This window comes from Staurois parvus, unplaced genomic scaffold, assembly GCF_062004578.1.
Source record: "Staurois parvus isolate SC_StPar_1 unplaced genomic scaffold, SC_StPar_1.0 ptg000137l, whole genome shotgun sequence".
NCBI lineage: Eukaryota > Metazoa > Chordata > Amphibia > Anura > Ranidae > Staurois > Staurois parvus.
This window is the reverse complement of record NW_028317933.1, coordinates 11,273,795-11,292,507: the sequence shown is the minus strand read 5'-3', so window position 1 is coordinate 11,292,507 and position 18,713 is coordinate 11,273,795. Positions and strand designations below refer to the sequence as shown.

Sequence of the window (18,713 nt, the reverse complement as noted above, 5' to 3'; positions counted from 1 at the left end):
AGGCCGAATGTACCCATGCTCACTGATCGATCAACTTGGCTACAACTAACCTGTTGAATTTTACATGCGATTATTGCTAGCAGCTATTAAAGCCGCTAGCAGTAATCACTGTGAACACAATGGTTCCGCAGGAGGGAAAAAATAAAATCGCTCAATTCCCCCATCAACACAGTCAGTGTTGATGGAGGAATTGAGCGATTTTCTTTCCTGAAAACTGTGGTTGCAGGAAAGAGAATCGCTCCATCTGTGGCCAGTCCCAGAAGTGAATGGGTTAACTAGTTATCTCTTCTCCAAGAATCTGCTCTGCTAATCCTTTCAGAAAAAGTTTTGTGATTCAATTGGCAGCAAATGGGGCCCTTCCCCCACCCTCAGCTGTAATCCTTCTACCTGGAGTCATCAACTGGTGGCTGATCCCTCCTCTATGTGTGTATAATGGAGGATATTCCTGGCCATTACATGGACACTTATTCAGGTAGTTTTTAGTTGTGTCAGATCTGTGGTTCCAATGTTATTAATGTATGACATTAAAAAACAAGATCAGGGATAAATTGGGATGGTATGATTGGATGGTTTTGAATGACTGTTCAGCGTTCATTCAAATGTGTAATTGTGACATATAAACCTATATAGCTGATGTTCGTTGTGTAGGGAGCAGTCCTAGTTGCTGCGAACATCCACATAATGCAGTTTTTATGCCTCCATGTGTCGGAATGCATACAAGTTGAAATTTAAAAAAGTAATAATGTGATTGGCTTGCTAAGCAGAGAGACACACATGTAACAAATAGGGATGAGCTCAGGAATCTTCAGATCCTAGTCCAAACCTGAGAGATCCCGCCAGGACGTAGTCATCGTGGACTGCCAAGCGTAAGGGCCAGTTCACACCAGAACGCGGTACGGGAAACCCACATGTTCAAAACGCACTGCAGTTACGATCTACAACAGGTGTCAATATTAAGATAATGACACTCCAAATGCAGGTCGCAAATGCAGTGTGTTTGCCCACACCAGATCTTATGGTACAAAAGTAACATGTGATCCAGTTGCAGTGAGTTTCCAAAAGTAGTGCATGAGCTTTTGGTGCAGTGCGATTTCAGCCCATTGAGCCGAGGTTCACACTCCAGTGGTGTGGTAAATCCCATGTGACTGGCACAGGAACCGCACCGCATTCCTGTACAAATCACATGCAATTTGTGTGCGGTGTGATTGGAGCCATACATTTTGTATGGCTCTATTCGCATTTCACCCGCACCAAAAAAGTGCAGGACCCTTTTTGGTCCGCACTAGAATCGGATCACAGGTATTCACACCTATGCCATCCAATTCTGCACATCACACCGCGTTTCGCAACTGATGTCGGGGTGTTGTTAACATACACACTCGCATCGCTTCATATGAACGAGGTGCGATTGTGGTGTGGAATTCGCACTGAAAATGCTGCAATTTCCAAACTGCATCAGTGTGAACCAGGGCTTAAAATGATTGGCCTAAAATCGCTCAGCACAGAACTGCAAGTGAATTGCACAGGAATGCACAGCGTGAACCGTCCCTAATTGGCCGAGGCATTCACCGCCACGCAGTGACATGTATGTATGTATGCAGCTGCTTATGATCTGTGGTGCGCAGTGACAGCTTCCTAGTGGGATAACCAAGGCTCCATTCACACTTCATGAAATCCAGATTTCCAAATCGTATGGCAATCGCAGCACGCGTTTGGTAGCCATTATCCTTCAATGGCAGCCAAAACATGATGCGGTTGTTGCACAGTAATTGTGGGAAACCGTGCTTTTAAAAATTGTGTGAAGCTTGTCACCCGAAAAAGGAGCAGGAGCTTCTTTTTGGTTAACAAATGTACATAGGGCATCTTATTCAGCCAATGCAACAAGCAGAATTGTGTGAAAATTGCACTGTCAAAATCACGTAGCAGGAATGCGCATTTCCACCGTCTGATAATGTGAACCTTACCCTTGGTTCACACTAGTGCCAATTTGTGGGCTGCTGCACAGCAGCACATTCATTTGCAAAACGCAGGGAAAAGGTCCCTGCACCTTTCCAGAAATCGCAGCCCGCACTGGGAACCGCACTACAGTTCTCCTATTGGTCTCTGCTGTAAATCTGACCATACATGGCTCAAATTTTGGCCAATTTCTAAATCTGCCAAAATTTGGGTTGTGTGTCTCTGTTGGAACCATCCAGCTTGAAAAATTTCAACTGAGAAATGGAAGCAGACAGGTAGGAAATAATCAGAACTGCATCAATTCTGCAGTCAGTGTTTAGGTATTCGGACGGCTGAGTGTGTCAGCTGTCAGGCTACAAGAGCTGTCAGGGGGAGTTGCTCTGTCCCGCTGTCAGGCATGGATGGGGGAATCTATTCGATGTCTCTGGTTCAGCCTGTGCCTATACACTTTTAGAAATCTAATGGTTGGGGGACTCAAATTGGCGTCACTTTTTTTACTGTAGAGCTAAAAAAATTAAAAAGATGAAATACTACAATTGTAAATATTGTAATGTGCATGTGCTAGACACACAAGAAACCTGTTTTTTTGGGGGTTTTTTGGTGACCATACACGCTTCAATAAACGATCGATTTCTTTTCTTGTCAATCTCATCCAATAGGAATAATTCATCTACAATCAATTGTGAGAAGCAGCCAATCAGAGTCCTTCCCTTATACATTCGTAATATTAGTGTGAAAGTGACAGGGTATCCGAGGGAGCAGAGGAAGCTGTCAGTTTCAGTGACAGTAAGGCTGCAAGGGGAGCAGCAAATGGTGACCTCTGCAATAAAATCCAGATTTGTGCAGGACTGGATACAATGCAGATGGATCTCTTTTCTAGCTGGAATTATACAGTGTTTGTGCTAAGGCTAGGTTCACATCTATGCAGGCTGCAGTTGATGCATTTTGCAGTGCGGTTTATGTTTTTGAACATGCATCTTTGATGTGTTTTGCTTTTTTCATTGCAAATAGGAAATTATGACAGTTCTGTTCATTTAGTGCAACTTTGATGCTACTTTACACTCTCTGGCACTCAAGTAGCATTGAAGTAGCACAGGAACCTTTATGTGTCCAAAATCAAATTTTTTTTTTTTTTACCGTTCTGTTCATGTAGTGTGACTTCTGATGCTACTTGAGTGCCAGAGAGTGTGAAGTCACATCAGAGTTGCACTACAGGAACAGAACTGTCTTTCCTATTAGACAAAAAAAAAACACAAAAAAATGCAACTTTTTGCTGCAGGTCCATTGAAATCTATTACATGCAAAATGCAGAAACAATTGAGTACTGTCCGTGATACTTTTATTATTTTCACTAACATACAATTTTGAGGACAAGCTTTCGGGGTATGTCCCCTTCTTCAAAGTCCAAACAGTACTACAATCACCTCATGCAAAATGCAATAATGCAATCTGCTGCTGGAAAAAAGTCCCTTACCCTTTCTAAAAAACACACCAGCTCAAAAGGTACAGATGCAAACTAGATCCATAGGAAACCATGTTAAATGGACTTTAGTGTGTTTCTTCAAAACGCACTAAAAAAAGTGTAGGAGATGTATTTGCACTGCAGGCAGGGAGGGTCAATCACAGCATTTGAGTTCAAACAAATGCATGTGTCAGTTGCAAAATGCGTTGACAGTGACCGTCTAAACTGCAAATTTTTTTAAATTTGTTTTAAACTAGGCAAGGATTAACACCCCGTCCTGTTCTTATTCCTGAAGACATAGCCATCCAGCACAAGTCCCTCCCCGCTGTGTGGCTAATGGTGACGCCATCTTTATACAACAATCTTTTTTTGTCTGTGTCTCCTCTAGGGAAACTCACCTTCTATTTGCCATGATGACTGTTATCACTGGGACGGAAAGTGATGGGGAAATCCAGAACTCTGAACTGTCACCAAAACAGGAAGAGAAGGGAAATCTTCCAATGGGAACACTTGTCGTATTGGCAACTGTCTGAGATGGGGAATTCCTTCACATGGGAAAGATCTCTTCTCACTTAATGTTGTGTCTACATGGGAATTCTCCAACATTGGGAAATCTCCAACATTGGAGAGGCACAAACTGCAAGATGCTTGAAGTCCAGTGTGAAGTTTCCACAGTGTGTGTTGATTTGGGGAGCCATGTCATCTGCTGGTGTTGGTCAACTGTGCTTCATTAAGTCCAGGGTCAACGCAACCGTCTACCAGGAGATTTTGGAGCACTTCATGCTTCCTTCCGCAGATGAGCTTTATGGGGATGCTGACTTCATTTTCCAGCGGGACTTGGCACCTACCTACACTGCCAAAAGTACCAAAACCTGGTTCAATAACCGTGGTATTACTGTGCTTGATTGGCCAGCAAACTCACCTGACCTGAACCCCATAGAGAATCTATGGGGCATTGCCAAGAGAAAGATGAGAGACATGAGACCGAACAATGCAGAAGAGCTGAAGGCCGCTATTGAAGCATCCTGGTCTTCCATAACACCTCAGCACTGCCACAGGCTGATAGCTTCCATGCCACGCCGCATTGAGGCAGTAACTGCTGCAAAAGGGGCCCAAACCAAGTACTGAGTACATATGCATGCTTATACTTTTCAGAGGTCCGATATTGTTCTATGTACAATCCTTGTTTTATTGATTGCATGGAATATTCTAATTTTCTGAGATTGTGGATTTGGGGTTTTCATGAGCTGTAAGCCATAATCATCACAATTATGACAAACCACGGTTTGAACTATCTTGCTTTGCATGTAATGAGTCTCATAGATTAGTTTCACCTTTTAAGTTGCATTACCAGGGGCGGACTGACCATTTGGAAACTCGGGCACTGCCCGAGGGCCTGGGGTCAGTAGGGGGCCCCATGAGATGCCCCTGGTACCTTTTTCATAGGCTTTTTTGAGTTTGGGCAAGGACACATGGGCCCCATGATCCCCTATTGCCTGGGGGCCCCATGAGTTGTCAGTCCGCACCTGTGCATTACTGAAATAAATGAACTTTTGCACGATATTCTAATTTTTTGAGTTTCACCTGTATGTGTTCATAAGGTAATTTCTAAATGCATGTAATGATTATGTATAAGGCTGGCCATACATTATACAATTTTCTTGTACAATTGTTCTTTTTATTTACCAAAACCATATAATATGAGCTCAAACCTGGACACTTGCAATATGTATGCAGTCAGGCAAGCCCTTGCACTACATAGTTGATGATAAATCTAAAGAAAATTGAACAAGAAAATTGTATAATGTATAGCAAGCTTAAGGGCCAGTTCACACTACATGCATTTCAGTGTGCTTAGAACTAGAACGCACATGTCCCTATTTAAATTGAATACAAAGAGGGGAAAAAAATTAACCAAAAAAAATCAAAAACGCACCGGAATGCTCAAAAAACACATAAAAAATGCGCATCTGGAATGCATCTGGACTGCGTTTCTATAGTGTAAACCGGCCCTAAGGCTAGGTTCACATCTGTTTGGGTGGTGACAGTGCAGATCCGCACAAATATCCATGCAGCCGCACCACCCGCACAGAAGAATGCAGACCCGCAGGCGGGTGCCATTACTTCCACGTCGCCCGCACTGGAAATCGCAACCGTACTAGGAACCAAGGTTTCTGTGCGGGCTGCATTTTCAGAAGAAGTGCAGGGACTTCTTCCCTGAGTGTCCCGGGGCACGGGAGTCCATTCAAACGAATGGGCTCTCGTGCCCGCGCAAAACACAGACCGCAGGAACGCAGATATGTGAACCAGGGGTAAGACCTTGTTCACATACATGATTTGGAGCATGGTACAGCAAGTATCATCGGGGGTCACAGGTGTGTGATCAGCTGTGGTCAGGGAGTCTTTACAAATCAGTGACAGGCTGGTATATGTCTTGGCTGTTTACATGTAAGGCTCCGTTCACACCTTGCTTTTTGTCCATTTTGCAGTGCTTTTTGCAGTTCGTTTTGCGTTTTCCTACATGCATTTTTGATGCGTTTTTATCTCTTTTTGCGTTTTAAGTTTTTTTTTTTTTTTTGTTAAAGTGGAATTTTTTTTTTTGTAGGGCAGAATAAAAATGTAAAACTCAAAACACAGCAAAAACATGGCAAACACGCACTACGATGCATTTCAGCAGCTTCTCCATTAAACTTTATTGTAACAAAAACGCTGCTTTTTTCTTTTAAAAAAGTCACTGACCCTTTCCAAAAATGCAGCAGCTCAAAAAAAGCATAGATGTGAACATGTTCCATAGAAAACCATGTTAAATGGACTGTAGTGTGTTTCTGCAAAAAGCACTAAAAAACGCCTTGGTGAGAGCGATGCCTAACTGCACATCCAACAAACAGATGAGCGTCTTCTCCAGCGGTTGGTTAGGGACAGGTGAGCTGCTCTAGGTGCAAACTGTCCACTGGATATGAAACTAAATGCAAACAGCCTCAGTGCTGCCAGACTGTCATTGATTTGTACAGATTCCCTGTCAACTGCTAATGGCACACTGCTGATGGCACACACTCACACTGGACCCTGGCTGTAATCAGCTGTGTAAAGCCAGCCATACATGGGTCAAATTCGGAAAGAATTTTCTTTTGAAAATCTTTTCTAAGAATTTTCGTTTGAATTTTGCACCATCAGTAGGCCAAAGCAACGGCTTATTTTAAAGCGACCACCGAATCGGAGCGATTGGGGATGTTGTAAATTTTTTGAAAAACGAACAAATTTCTAATCAAAGATGGGAGAATTATGTGAGAAATGTAATTGAAAAAGAAATGAGCGTGAGCTGTGACCTGGAAAGAAAAGGAAATTCTTGGCCACGAAAATTCTTTTCTGTAACAACATGAGGTGAAATTAAAGGCTTGGTTGGTCGATTTTCGAAATCAATGGTGGCACCATCAGATTACAAAATGCACGAAATTTCTAATGTTCTAAAGAAAATTTTTCCATTTACCCATGTATTGCCTGCATTAATGCTACATTTAGGGTCCAATCACACCAGTGGTGGTGGGACTACATTGGGGCTATTCCTGCGCAGTCCCATTGCAAGACAAGGCAAAAGTGTGTAAACATGCACTGCGTTCAGATCCGCAACACAAAATCCAAAGCTCTGCATCTGAGGACATGCCTATACACCTATACCAAATGCAGATACTGGGGGAAAAAACAGGACAGTTTTACACAACTATTTACTGATCATTATGTAGCAACGTTTGTTATAGAAAAAAAAACATGTTTATTAAGATCATTTTTGTAGCCTTATACTCGGGATCTTGTTGAGTAAAATGTTCCATAAAGATCTTGCGTAAACGCACGTATGCACCTAAATGACTACACTCAGACATAGCATGTTCTATTTCTGTTTTCTGGCTCTGTACTCGTCGATGTATTACTGATCTTTATGTATCCGTCCGCATGGTTCTATAGACAAACAACACACCTATATCTAGATCAGTAAAAAAAAAAGTGGCTTCTTTTTTTTTCCTCCCATGCGCAAGAGGCCACAAAGATTTTTAATAGTACAATTCATAGTGCGTGTTTGCATGCGTTTATGTGCGCTCAGAGAAAATAGAATTCCTATATAGTTCCCTAGTAGTTTCTCTTTATGGAATCCAGTGTTGGTCAGCTAGCCCTTGATGGGAATTGGCTAAACGTACATATATAGCTTTTATTTTAAGTTTAAAATGTATCTTAGTATCATTGATATTATTACTGTTGTTGATGATATTATGATGATTGTTATTTGACATTTCTGACATCACCAACCATACTGTGATCAGTGCAGAGACATGTGATGATGATTTTACATTTGCGCCATCTACGGCCATGCAGTGATCAGTGCAGAGACATGTGATTATAATAATAATAATAATGATGATGATGATCAGGGGTGAACTGACCATTCGGAAACTCCCGGAGGGCCCGGGGTCAGTAGGGGGCCCTCCGGGTACCTTTGCCCCTGGTACCTTTTTCATAGGATTTTTAAGTTTGGGCAAGGACACAGGGGCCCCATGATCCCCTATTGCCCAGGGGCCCCATGAGTTGTCAGTCTGCCCCAGATGATGATTATTATTTGCCATTTGTGACATCCCCAGCCATGCAGTGATAAGTGCAGAGCCATCTGATTACAATAATATTGATGATGAAGAAGATTATTATTTGACAATTGACATTGGATGATGAAGGCTGATGTGTGGTGTGAATCCAGTACTATCCCAGTGGTCAGACAAGGGGGGGGGGGTCATCCAGGACCCTGGGACCCCACCCACCCCCCACAATAGATTGCAGCAAAGTTAATTAAATAAGTTTCATTCAGAAGACAACAAGTGACAGAAACCTGACTCTCTATCTTCTCACCCCCCACACCCACCCAACAAAAAAAGCTTCAGCCAATCAGGGGGTCTGTATTCAAACCGTGCCCCTCCTTGCAAAGGAGCCAGGGGGGGAGGTGGTATATCTGTCAGTGAGGGCTTGGGTAGCAATCATAACCTGCTAGACTTTTGCTAGACTCCTGGGATTGAAGACACTGCGTGTACATCACCGGCGACATGAGCAAGAAGACATCCAAGAGTAAGTGGCAGTTTGGGGGCTTCATCCTGATGTGGGGGTCTCTGATTTCTCTCTTTGCCCTGTGATGGGGATTCGGTGCAGTTGCATGTGTTTGCCATAGAGGGAAGGGGCTGTGCATTATGTGAGTTTAATGTGAGGCTGGAGTTTGAAGTGACAGCTGGAGAGAGGAGGGGAGAGGAGTAGGAGGGGGAGAGGAGCACAGAAGTTCCTGTTTCTCTTTGAAACAAAGAAACAGTCTTGTCAGTGAGCAACTTTTTCTTTTCTAACAGCGATCCACATTTGTCTATGTTGCCGATTTTCGGCAGGTGAGGTGATCGGTGAGTATGGGGGGCGATCGGTGCGAGCTCGCCATGTGCGGACAGCTCTTTGTCTCCGATCTCCTCTCTGCAACTTTGCACTCACGTGTGTGCTCATCTGTGACCCGACCCGCGCACGGGACACTCCGATTGCTCTAAAGACGGCTCACGTTTTATTGTCTGTGCGATTAGATCTGCTGGGAACAAAGTTTATACTGCGATCGTCAACTGTCATTGTTCCATCTATTGGCGGGTGGGGAGGCGATGATGTCATGTTTAAAGGGCTCCGAGGTTACTCGAGTTCGGTGTGCGCACCATGGAGCAGGTAGATGGCGGAGCCCTGTGTCCACATGTCCGGGATGTCCTGGGCACGTACACAGCTCACCCCCCCATCTTGGTGGTGGAGGAGAAGGGGGGTGAAGGATATCCATTTTCTGGGATGGGAAGAACCTTGCTCGGCTCGGCTTGTTTTGGAGGGAGAAGTTGTCTTTTGCATTTGAACAGACCCAGGCCGTGGGTTGGATTGGGGTAAGGGGGGGTCATTCCTATTGTGTGATAGGTGAGGGGCTGGATGGGATGAATGGGGCTTGGATAACACATTTATTAATTACTCTACCATTTTTTTGTGTTTTTGTTTGGTTTTTGACTTTACTGATTCTGTGTTCTTTTGATCTTTCATTTTTATCTTGTAATATTTTTAATGATGAGCCATGTATGCAGCAAAGTTAGTTTTAAAAAAAAGCCCATTTTATTTTCTTCTAGGCTTTTAACATGTTGTTCATGTAACTTTAAAAAAAAAAAAAGTTTTGAAGTGTGACCAAATACTACATTTTCACATTTGGCTTTAAAATGTTCATATGATTTCATAGGAAAAATGGGGGCACACAGTTACAAAAACCTGGCAGGTTCCTCCGAACTCTGACAAAAAACCCATAATCTCAGACAAAATGTGGCTACAAAGACGTCACAGGAGATCAGCAGCAATCAGATGCAACAATAGTAAATAAATAATTGTGCTGCGCTCCCTAAAAACAAAAAACAGCATGTGCATATATATCAATTTTCAGAAACATGCAATAACCCTCTTAATTGTGTTCCACTAAAAATCCACAAATGCAGCAAAAACATCCCAATATAATACACAAAAAATCCTCATTGAAAATCGCCCATGCATCAAAAAACATCCCAGTGTAATAAACAAAAGTTCTCTTTCCCATAAATCAGCTTCAATCAAATGGATTAAATTTTAAAAAAAAAAAATCAGATGCAACAAACAATGGTGACAGTGGCCCATACCTGTGTAATGCATTTTGAAATGGCCACTTATTTCCGCTGGTGACAACTGACAAGTTGTCACCCTGTAACAGGAAGTGGCTGTTACAGGAAGTTCATGGCAGGATCACAAGGGTTTTATTTTTGTGTGGGTTTTTATAATGAAAGCTGCATATTACTAGTTTTTTAATCTGCAGCTTTCACATTAAAAGACACAACAAAACCCTGGTGATCCTGTCTTGAAGGCACTTTATGTTCTAGGATGATACCACTGCCCTTGTCACTCATTTATGCTCATGTGTTGTCACTCTGTCTCAGGATCCAGTGGAAATAAGTGGCCATTTTGAAATTGCATCTCATTGCTGCTGATCTCCATCGGCCTCTTTGTAGCCACTTTTTGTCTACATGATATCCAGAGATATATAAACTAGTAAAAGCTGAATTGTGATTACTTGGACTTTTGCATTTAATAATGTGGTAAAGGGGGATGTGAAGCCTATGTTGGCTATAGCGTTTGTATAGCACTTTGCATTAACTTGTCCCAAAGAAAAGGCAGTTGCCTATAGTCAGTGTTGTAACTGGAAAGTCTGGGTTAACTTCTTAGTGGAAAGCAGGGCTTAGGGAGGAGATGAGGTGAGAACTGGAATGCAAATTTGCACTGAATAGTGAAAAGGTGTATGGACCCCCACCCAGGGAATACAATTGCTATGTTAATGATGTCCACTATGGTGGTAGATGAGGCCAGGGGCTATTTGTCTCAAAATGGCTTCCTATTTGTGAAGGCAACAGGCAACTGGTCTAATGCAGATATTTTACTTGTTAATTAAGATTACTTATTGAATTTGCAATAAATTATACAGAATTGCTATTAAATAACTTAATCCAAAACCACTTTAGTCATAGGCTTCTCTTCATTGGAATCTCAAGGCTCAACTCTATGTATACCTTGCTGTTCATGGTATTCCCAGGGCTCAACCTTATCCATAGTTTGGCCTTTGTGGGATTCCCAAAGATCAACTCTAAATCCATAGTTTGCTCTAAAGTGTATTCCCACGGTTCAATCCTATCCATAGAATAAAAGTACTGAAGTGAGCGCTCTTAAAATGTAAACAGCAGCTGAAACACTCAAGGCAACCAAAGTAAAGTAAACCTCCAAAAAATAAAACCATAAAAAGTGCAGTGCTAATCTATCATCAATTGAATGAAATAATACTGTGCATAAATGAGTAAAAATCAATAGTTCATCCAAATATCATAAAATAGTAAAGTTCGAATGAATATAAATAATAGCAGCAAAAATGGATAATCTTCACAGCAGCAGATTGTAGAAAACCAAGGCTTGTGACAGGATCAAATGGTAAAAATGCGCACTCACCACAAGCGCATTGGAAATGCGCATATAAATATATAACCGCCAAGGGTCTCAGGGATGGGCGGATGGTGAGCTTCCTTCTATTATGGTCATCAAGCATAGGGTAGTAGGATAATCTGCTGGGTCCAGAGGTCCGCTTAAGGATGGACAGGTGCTCAGCCTGGGTACAGGGCTCCCTCCTCTGGATACTGGATGTAGTGAGGGTGATCTGCAAGCTTAATAGCTCCAAATAGGAGCCAAAAAACACATGCCCATAGTGTAGTATGTCCACTTAAAACATGTTTATTGCCATAAAAGTAAAATGTGCAAAAATCTAAAGTCTAAAATCTAACCTGGCCTCCGCTTTGACGCTGTGCTATGCACGAAAGGCCTAAGGAGGAGCTAACTGAGCGTGACGTCATCGCCTCCAGAGCCACGAGGAGGCTTTTAAAGGGGTTAGTGCTGCATACTCTGCAATTTATTTATTGCACACTATCCTGATTTTTGCACATTTTACTTTTATGGCAATAAACATGTTTTAAGTGGACATACTACACTATGGGCATGCAGGGGCGGACTGACCATTCGGAAACTCAGGCACTGCCCGAGGGCCTGGGGTCAGTAGGGGGCCCCATGAGATGCCCCTGGTACCTTTTTCATAGGCTTTTTTGAATTTGGGCAAGGACACGGGCCCCATGATCCCCTATTGCCCAGGGGCCCCATGAGTTGTCAGTCCGCCCCTGTGGGCATGTGTTTTTTGGCTCCTGTTTGGAGCTATTAAGCTTGCAGATCACCCTCACTACAGCCAGTATCCAGAGGAGGGAGCCCTGTTCCCAGGTTTAGCACCTGTCTATCCTTAAGGAGACCTCTGGACCCAGCAGATTATCCTAGTACCCTATGCTTGATGACCATAATAGAAGGAAGCTCACCATCCGCCCATCCCTGAGACCCTTGGTGGTTATATATTTATATGCGCATTTCCAATGCGCTTGTGGTGAGTGCGCATTTTTACCATTTGATCTTACCACAAGCCTTGGTTTTCTACAATCAGCTGCTGTGAAGATAATCCATTTGTGCTGCTATTATTTATATTCATTCATTTGAACTTTACTATGTTATGATATTTGGATGAACTATTGATTTTTACTCATTATTTATGCACAGTATTATTATTTCATTCAATTGATGATACATTAGCGCTGCACTTTTTATGTTTTTAATCCTATCCATAGCATGTGGTGAATGGTATTGCAACTTTTTTTTTCCATGGGATTCCTCGGGCTTGATCTAATCCATAGTTGGCTCTTTGGTGGGCTCACCCCTGTCCATAGTTTGCTCCTTGTGGGATTCCCAAGGCTCTCAAAGTCATACACGTGTGGAAGAAATAAAATGGGACCTCTTCCTCGGGTCTAAATGGGGAAATATTATCCCATGGTGTAAAAGGAAGCCCAACTAGTTTGCTCTTTGACCTGTTCCAAACCAGGGAATGGGTATCAACATTTTACTGCATGTAGGATGACTGACTGATGTGTTTCTAATCGTTTTAGACGCAGCAATGAAAAAGGAGAAGAAGGAGACTCCCTCCGATACTCCCTCCGGTACTCCCGATACTCCCTCCAGTACTCCCTCCGATACTCCCTCCAGTACTCCCTCCGGTACTCCCTCCAGTACTCCCTCCGGTACTCCCTCCGGTACTCCTCCCGATACTCCCAACTCTGATGTTACTGATCCGGAGGAGGGTTGCAGCAGTGATGCAAATGCACCTGAAGCTAAAAAATGCCGTAGAGGAAATCTTCCCAAAGAAGCTGTTGAGGTCCTGCGTGATTGGCTCTATGAGCATCGCCACAATGCTTATCCATCAGAGGTGGAGAAGAACGCCCTGTCCAATCAGACTCAACTCACCTTATTGCAGGTATGTCACCTGAAATGAAATGTGCCAGAGAAATTGCAGGGATGGAATACAACATTTACCTTGGTGATTTTAGGTTGTGGGGTTTTTTTGTTTTTTGCTTATTCATCTTGGTCGAGATTTCCCCTCCCCCCCCCCCCCCCCCCCCCTCCGATTTTTTTTTTCTTTTTCCCTACTACAGCTCCTCTCCTCGGTGGTTCTTGAGTTGTAATTACAACCTTCGATTGCAGCACCACCTGCTGGTGGAACCTGGAATTGCTGCACTGTAGTCAAACTTAATATGTTCTATAACTAATTGGAATGTCATGCCCTTAATTCTTTCATATTGGCCTCCAATTGTCACTGGTCATTAGGAAGAGGCAGAGGACTTCAGAAGTTGGGGTCTGCTTTGGGAGGCAAGAACCCTCCTACAGAGGGTGACTCATAAAATGTGTAGTCTGCTTTTGGCGACTCAGAACAAGCCTTCAGCAAATAAACTATCCCTGCATAACTATCCCTGGTCAGTTAGTTGTGAAGTATTTACATTTCTGGCTTGGCATGACAGCCAGACTACTAGCATATCCAGAAAGCAGGTGGCAGTCATAGACTGCCGAATGAGTAATTTGGGTCCGTTACTTACTAAAATATACAATGTGATGACAATGGCAGTAGGATGCCATAGTGGGAGGACCACTAAACATTTGAGAGATCCCATTTTCTCATTGGGATATATTGGTATATTTCACTAGCTTTACTAGTATGAGCTTTATTATTTTTACAATTGTTGGTTTCTAAGCAGTTTCCATTTTTTGTCATTTATAGATATGCAATTGGTTTATTAACGCTCGAAGACGCACTCTACATGACATGCTCCGCAAGGATGGAAAAGATCCTGCTCAGTATACAATCTCTCGTAAGGGAACAAGAAATTCGCAAGCAACTACATGTGCTCAGCAACATCAAATGGGTGCATGTGGTCCGCAACTGCAAATGGGTGCATGTGGTCCGCAACAGCAAATGGGTCCTTGTGGTCAGCAGCCACAAATGCCTGCATGTGGTCAGCAGCCACAAATGCCTATGGATATCCAACAAATGACCCCTATAGAGATCCCTCAGCTTACACCAGTTGACCGCGCTTCACTGCCAAGCATGTTGGTGGTTCCACCTTTGGCTGCTGGTTTAGTGCCTCTGATCTGTCCTTTTGGGCAACCCATCCATGCTATTGCCACGGTCACTCGTGACCTTCTCATGCAACAAATGGCTCCTGCTATGAGAGCTGAGGAAGCCGGCACTTCGGCAGAGCTGCCCAACAATCGTAGTTGCCTTTCTACAGATGACCTCGTACAAATCCCTCAACCTGGCCCTCCATGCGTTGTCGAAGGTGCTAGATTTAGCCGCTTGGAGATCTTAGCTCATGTTGCTACTCAGTGTATAGCTGAAATGGAGGCCGAGGAGGCTAGACGTGAAGCCGCTCGCTGTGCCCTGAATTCCCTTCAAAATTCCACCAGGGATGACGAGCCTAAGCATCCCTAACCATCTACAGTGTTTTTTCTTTCCATCAGTCCAATGCTTTCATAGGCTTCCAAAAATGTTTTGTTTTAGTCTGCCTTTTTTCTTGAGGATTTCCATTTAGAGAAGCTGGAATTTGTATTGGATCCTACCCATTTACATTTTTGCACAGAACGCACAAACCCCCAACTTTTTACTTGGGGGCTCTTTGCAAACAGGTCAAAACACCTGCAAATGGGTTTTTTTCCATTTTTATATAACTTCCAGTACTTTGCTGTTTACGTTTCATTTAGTGTTCAGCCTCCAACTGTTTTGTAGTGTAATTGAAAAGTATATGGGGCAGTACGGCACCTTTGAATCACTATGGGTGGGGTGGCCATATTCATTGAACCATATCTGCACAGTGTTCTAAAAATATGCTGCTACCCCCCCCTCCGCACTTTATCGGTCAAACTGACCAAAGGTCATTCAGCAATGTTAAAGAAGCACTACAGCCGGGTTTTGGAGTAGGCGATTCGCACATGATACATGAACCTTCTCCAACTTGCTTGGCATCTTTACATTGCTGCTTGGTTATTATTCAAGTGTTGTTTGGGGAAGAGGGGTAACTTGTTTTGTTCTTAACACTGTTTTATTTTGTTTTTAAGTGAACCTGTCCTTTTTGTTTTGAATAGCTAGTCTGAAGTTTCTTTTACGGAAGTACAATTTGTACGCTGCTCAAACTAAAAACGTTTTATATACTTGCAGTGTATGCTCGTAAAGAAGAAGAAAATTATTGGATTCTGTGAGTGCTGAAGCATCATTTTGGTGCCAGCCAGGTGACATGCCTGGTGGCCTAATGTTCCAAGGTGCTCAAACTACCTTTTTTAAATTGGCAGCACAAGGTGGTTTTTTTTTTCCCCAGACTGTTCTCTGCCAACATCTGCCTTGCTAAAGTGAATGTCCAGCCAAAACTTTTGGATGATGGGGAAGGCTTGAAACCTGATGGGTTTGTTCTGCTTTCTGGAGAGACTTTCCCTCACTTCCAGGTAGACAGGAAATGAGGGCAAACCTACAACATGGAATATGAGAAGGCTAGAACTCCTGCCAGCTTTTCTTTGATTTCAGTGTCCTTGTTGCAGATCTTCCCTTACTTCTTGCCTGGTAGAACCATTGTCTTGGGGGTAACTTCTCTAATCGAGCCCAAGGAAGCAGTAGAAACCCAACAGGGGGTGCTGATCTTTCCTCCACTCCATGGGAAATTGTGTTTTCCACACCCCCCCCCCCCCTCCTCTTTTTTTTTTTTTTGCTGAACATACACTTTAAAGACTGATGAGAATTTGGGCTCCTCCAGTACTGGGTATTTTTGATTCTGCTCAGAGCAAAGAGTATTTACTTTTCATTTACACTTTTTTTTTATGCAGCTATACATTGCAACTATAAACCTATATTTGCTAAACTTGTTTGCACAGCTTTGCGTTTTATGAGCTGTGATAGGTCCACTTTAAGGATTGTGAAACTGTGAATATGATATTCGGTCACAGTGTATTGACTATTGCATTAGATTGTGGCAGGGATTTTTTTTTTTTAACTTTGTAAATGCTTTGCTGTTCATCTCGATGCAATCAGCAGTAGATTTATATTTTAATAAGGGAAATACAGTATTAATTTTAAATGCATTTCTACCTGCCTTAGCCTCTTGCATTTGTAAAGTTCTACTTTAAAGAGCGTAGTCTTAAGTGATGCTGAGAGTGTTAGAACTTTAGTTTCACTAGAATTGTTGTTCCCCTACAAAATCACTAGATGGGGCAATATTTACACAAACCTCAGTTCTCTAATGTAGTATTTTTCATTCCTGACCTTACCAGTATGTAGTTGAGTGGGACTGGTACGTGAGGTGAGGACTTTCTATGTTTGCATATATTTGTGTGTGGGGTTTATTATTTTTTTTTTAATGTATAACGGGTAATACACTTACATCTCCCCACCTCTTGTTCATGTTTTTTTTCCTTTCCTTTTTTATAGAAGAAATAAGACCTATTTTCAGTGCAATTTCCCATTTTTTTATATTTAGAGTAGTATAGTTTAAATGTTTAAAAAGAAACACTCCTTACCTCACATGAATAGGGCTTTTTGTTTTTAAGATTTTGTAAATGTGTGTCATTAGATTTTTTTTTTTTTTTTTGAATAGTTTTCAGAAGTTTCAACCATTTTTTTTCTGAAATTCTGCTTGGGATCTGAACAATTTTTAAAACCGACACCAAATGGACAGCCAAATAGAAGTAACGGACTCGATGGAATTATTAAAAAAAAAAATAAACACGGTTTTTCACTTTTTTTCTTTTTGAAGCTATGTTGGGCATCTTCACATAATAAAAATGTTTATGGTGCCAAAACATGAATATCTGGGTATGATCTTACACAATTATCATATCCTAACTCTACAGAGGGCTTAAAGCAGAAGCCTAATTAATTTGTAACTTTAAGATTTTCTTTTGTGTTTTTGAGAAAAAAAAAAGCAAAATAAAAAATCTCAAATAAAATTGCCCATTTCGGGCTGAATCCTAGCTTTTGAACACCTGCAGCCAGGGCTAGCTGATTGTCAGTAGAAAAAGTGGCATCTGCCTGTACCATTTTTATCTCCTATGTCCTCTGCCTTCTAATGACATTACCTTTTTACAGGGCAGGCAGAGCCAGCAAACTTGTGGCGTGCTGTCCAGATCTCAGGGATATCCCTGTGCTGAAATCTAGGCTATAAAATATATACGTGTGTGAACTATTTACCTGCCAAAAGATAGACAAATCTATTGAACTAGTCTTGTAATCATTGGTCTCCGGTGCTGAGGACTCTTTTTATAAATTTAAAAAGCTTTTTTGTCGTACCAGCTGTGTTTTGAAACTAAATTTTATTATAGCCCAGTCCTTAACTGGATTGAAGCCCAGTCCTTAATTGGATTGAAGCCCAAATCCCTGGTGCATCGGATGTTTTTTTGTTTTGTTTTATGTTTTTAGTCTTGCAGTTCTTCTTTAGAAAGCAGCCACAATGTGAGTCGAAAATCCTTTCCTCTGCCAGTGTGCCCGAGAGAAGGAGCTTTGTTCTCTATGGGGAAACTGTCCTCCTCTATAGCATGCTGGCAGGGGATAGGTGTCACTGGTGGCTTTTTGTTTTCACCTGGAATATATTTCGTGGATATAAATTGAAGTTTTAGGGCCGGTTCACGCCATGCCCACATCTGAATAGCACAGGAACACGCTGTGCATTCCTGTGTGATTCAAACCGTATGCTAAGATGCGCTACATATGCAATCTGCAGCAGGTGTCAATGAAAAATCAGTTCCTGTATGATTTGGATGCGGGTATGTTGTGAACAGGCCCTAAGTGTTGGTGACGAGCAATGAGCTACCTACCTTTTTCAAGCCAGTGGCACTGTAGGTTTTTTCCAGCAGTAAATCACATGGAAATGTATCAGGGAATTAGTCACATGATTTCTGTGGAAGACTGATGTTCAGCTGGAGCTGGTCATTTGGCAGCTCTGAATTCTGACTCCTACCTTTTTGTGTTAACTACCCATGGCCAGTTCTCTGTAATTTTGTCATGATTGGCACCAGAGAAGTATTGGAATAGAGGTCTGCTTTTTAAGATGTGACTGTACCTCCTAAACTAGGGTAGCTGGCAGTTTGGAGCTGTTCTATAAAGCTGACTTTCATTTCCTCCACTGCGCCTCAGTCATCCTTTAGAAATATAGGAAATAAGCTATATGTATACTGTTGTCGAATTTGTGTTTTTGCTAAAAATTCCCCAGTTTTGAAGGCATGAAGTCTACTAAATAGGGTTAATAGGTGCAGGAACTGACCTGCTTGCAGTCCTCCAGTGCCAAATATCTGCACTGCTGGGAAC

General features: G+C 42.3%; 1 protein-coding gene across 1 annotated transcript; it reads left to right on the top strand.

The window, feature by feature from the left end:
• The first annotated feature begins 8,499 nt into the window (after positions 1–8,499).
• On the top strand, positions 8,500–14,930 carry LOC149465810 (uncharacterized). Its single transcript, XM_089673456.1, has 3 exons — positions 8,500–8,521; positions 12,988–13,352; positions 14,151–14,930. The coding sequence occupies exons 1-3, from the start codon at positions 8,500–8,502 to the stop codon at positions 14,859–14,861; spliced, it is 1,098 nt and encodes a 365-aa protein (XP_089529582.1). The 3' UTR covers positions 14,862–14,930.
• Positions 14,931–18,713: the final 3,783 nt, after the last annotated feature.

Excerpts from the sequence above, each read along its gene's own strand:
- LOC149465810 (XM_089673456.1), top strand. The coding sequence starts at position 8,500 with ATGAGCAAGAAGACATCCAAGA. Across the intron at positions 8,522-12,987 it reads GAGCAAGAAGACATCCAAGA|ACGCAGCAATGAAAAAGGAG; the intron begins GTAAGTGGCAGT and ends TAATCGTTTTAG. Across the intron at positions 13,353-14,150 it reads CTCAACTCACCTTATTGCAG|ATATGCAATTGGTTTATTAA; the intron begins GTATGTCACCTG and ends TGTCATTTATAG.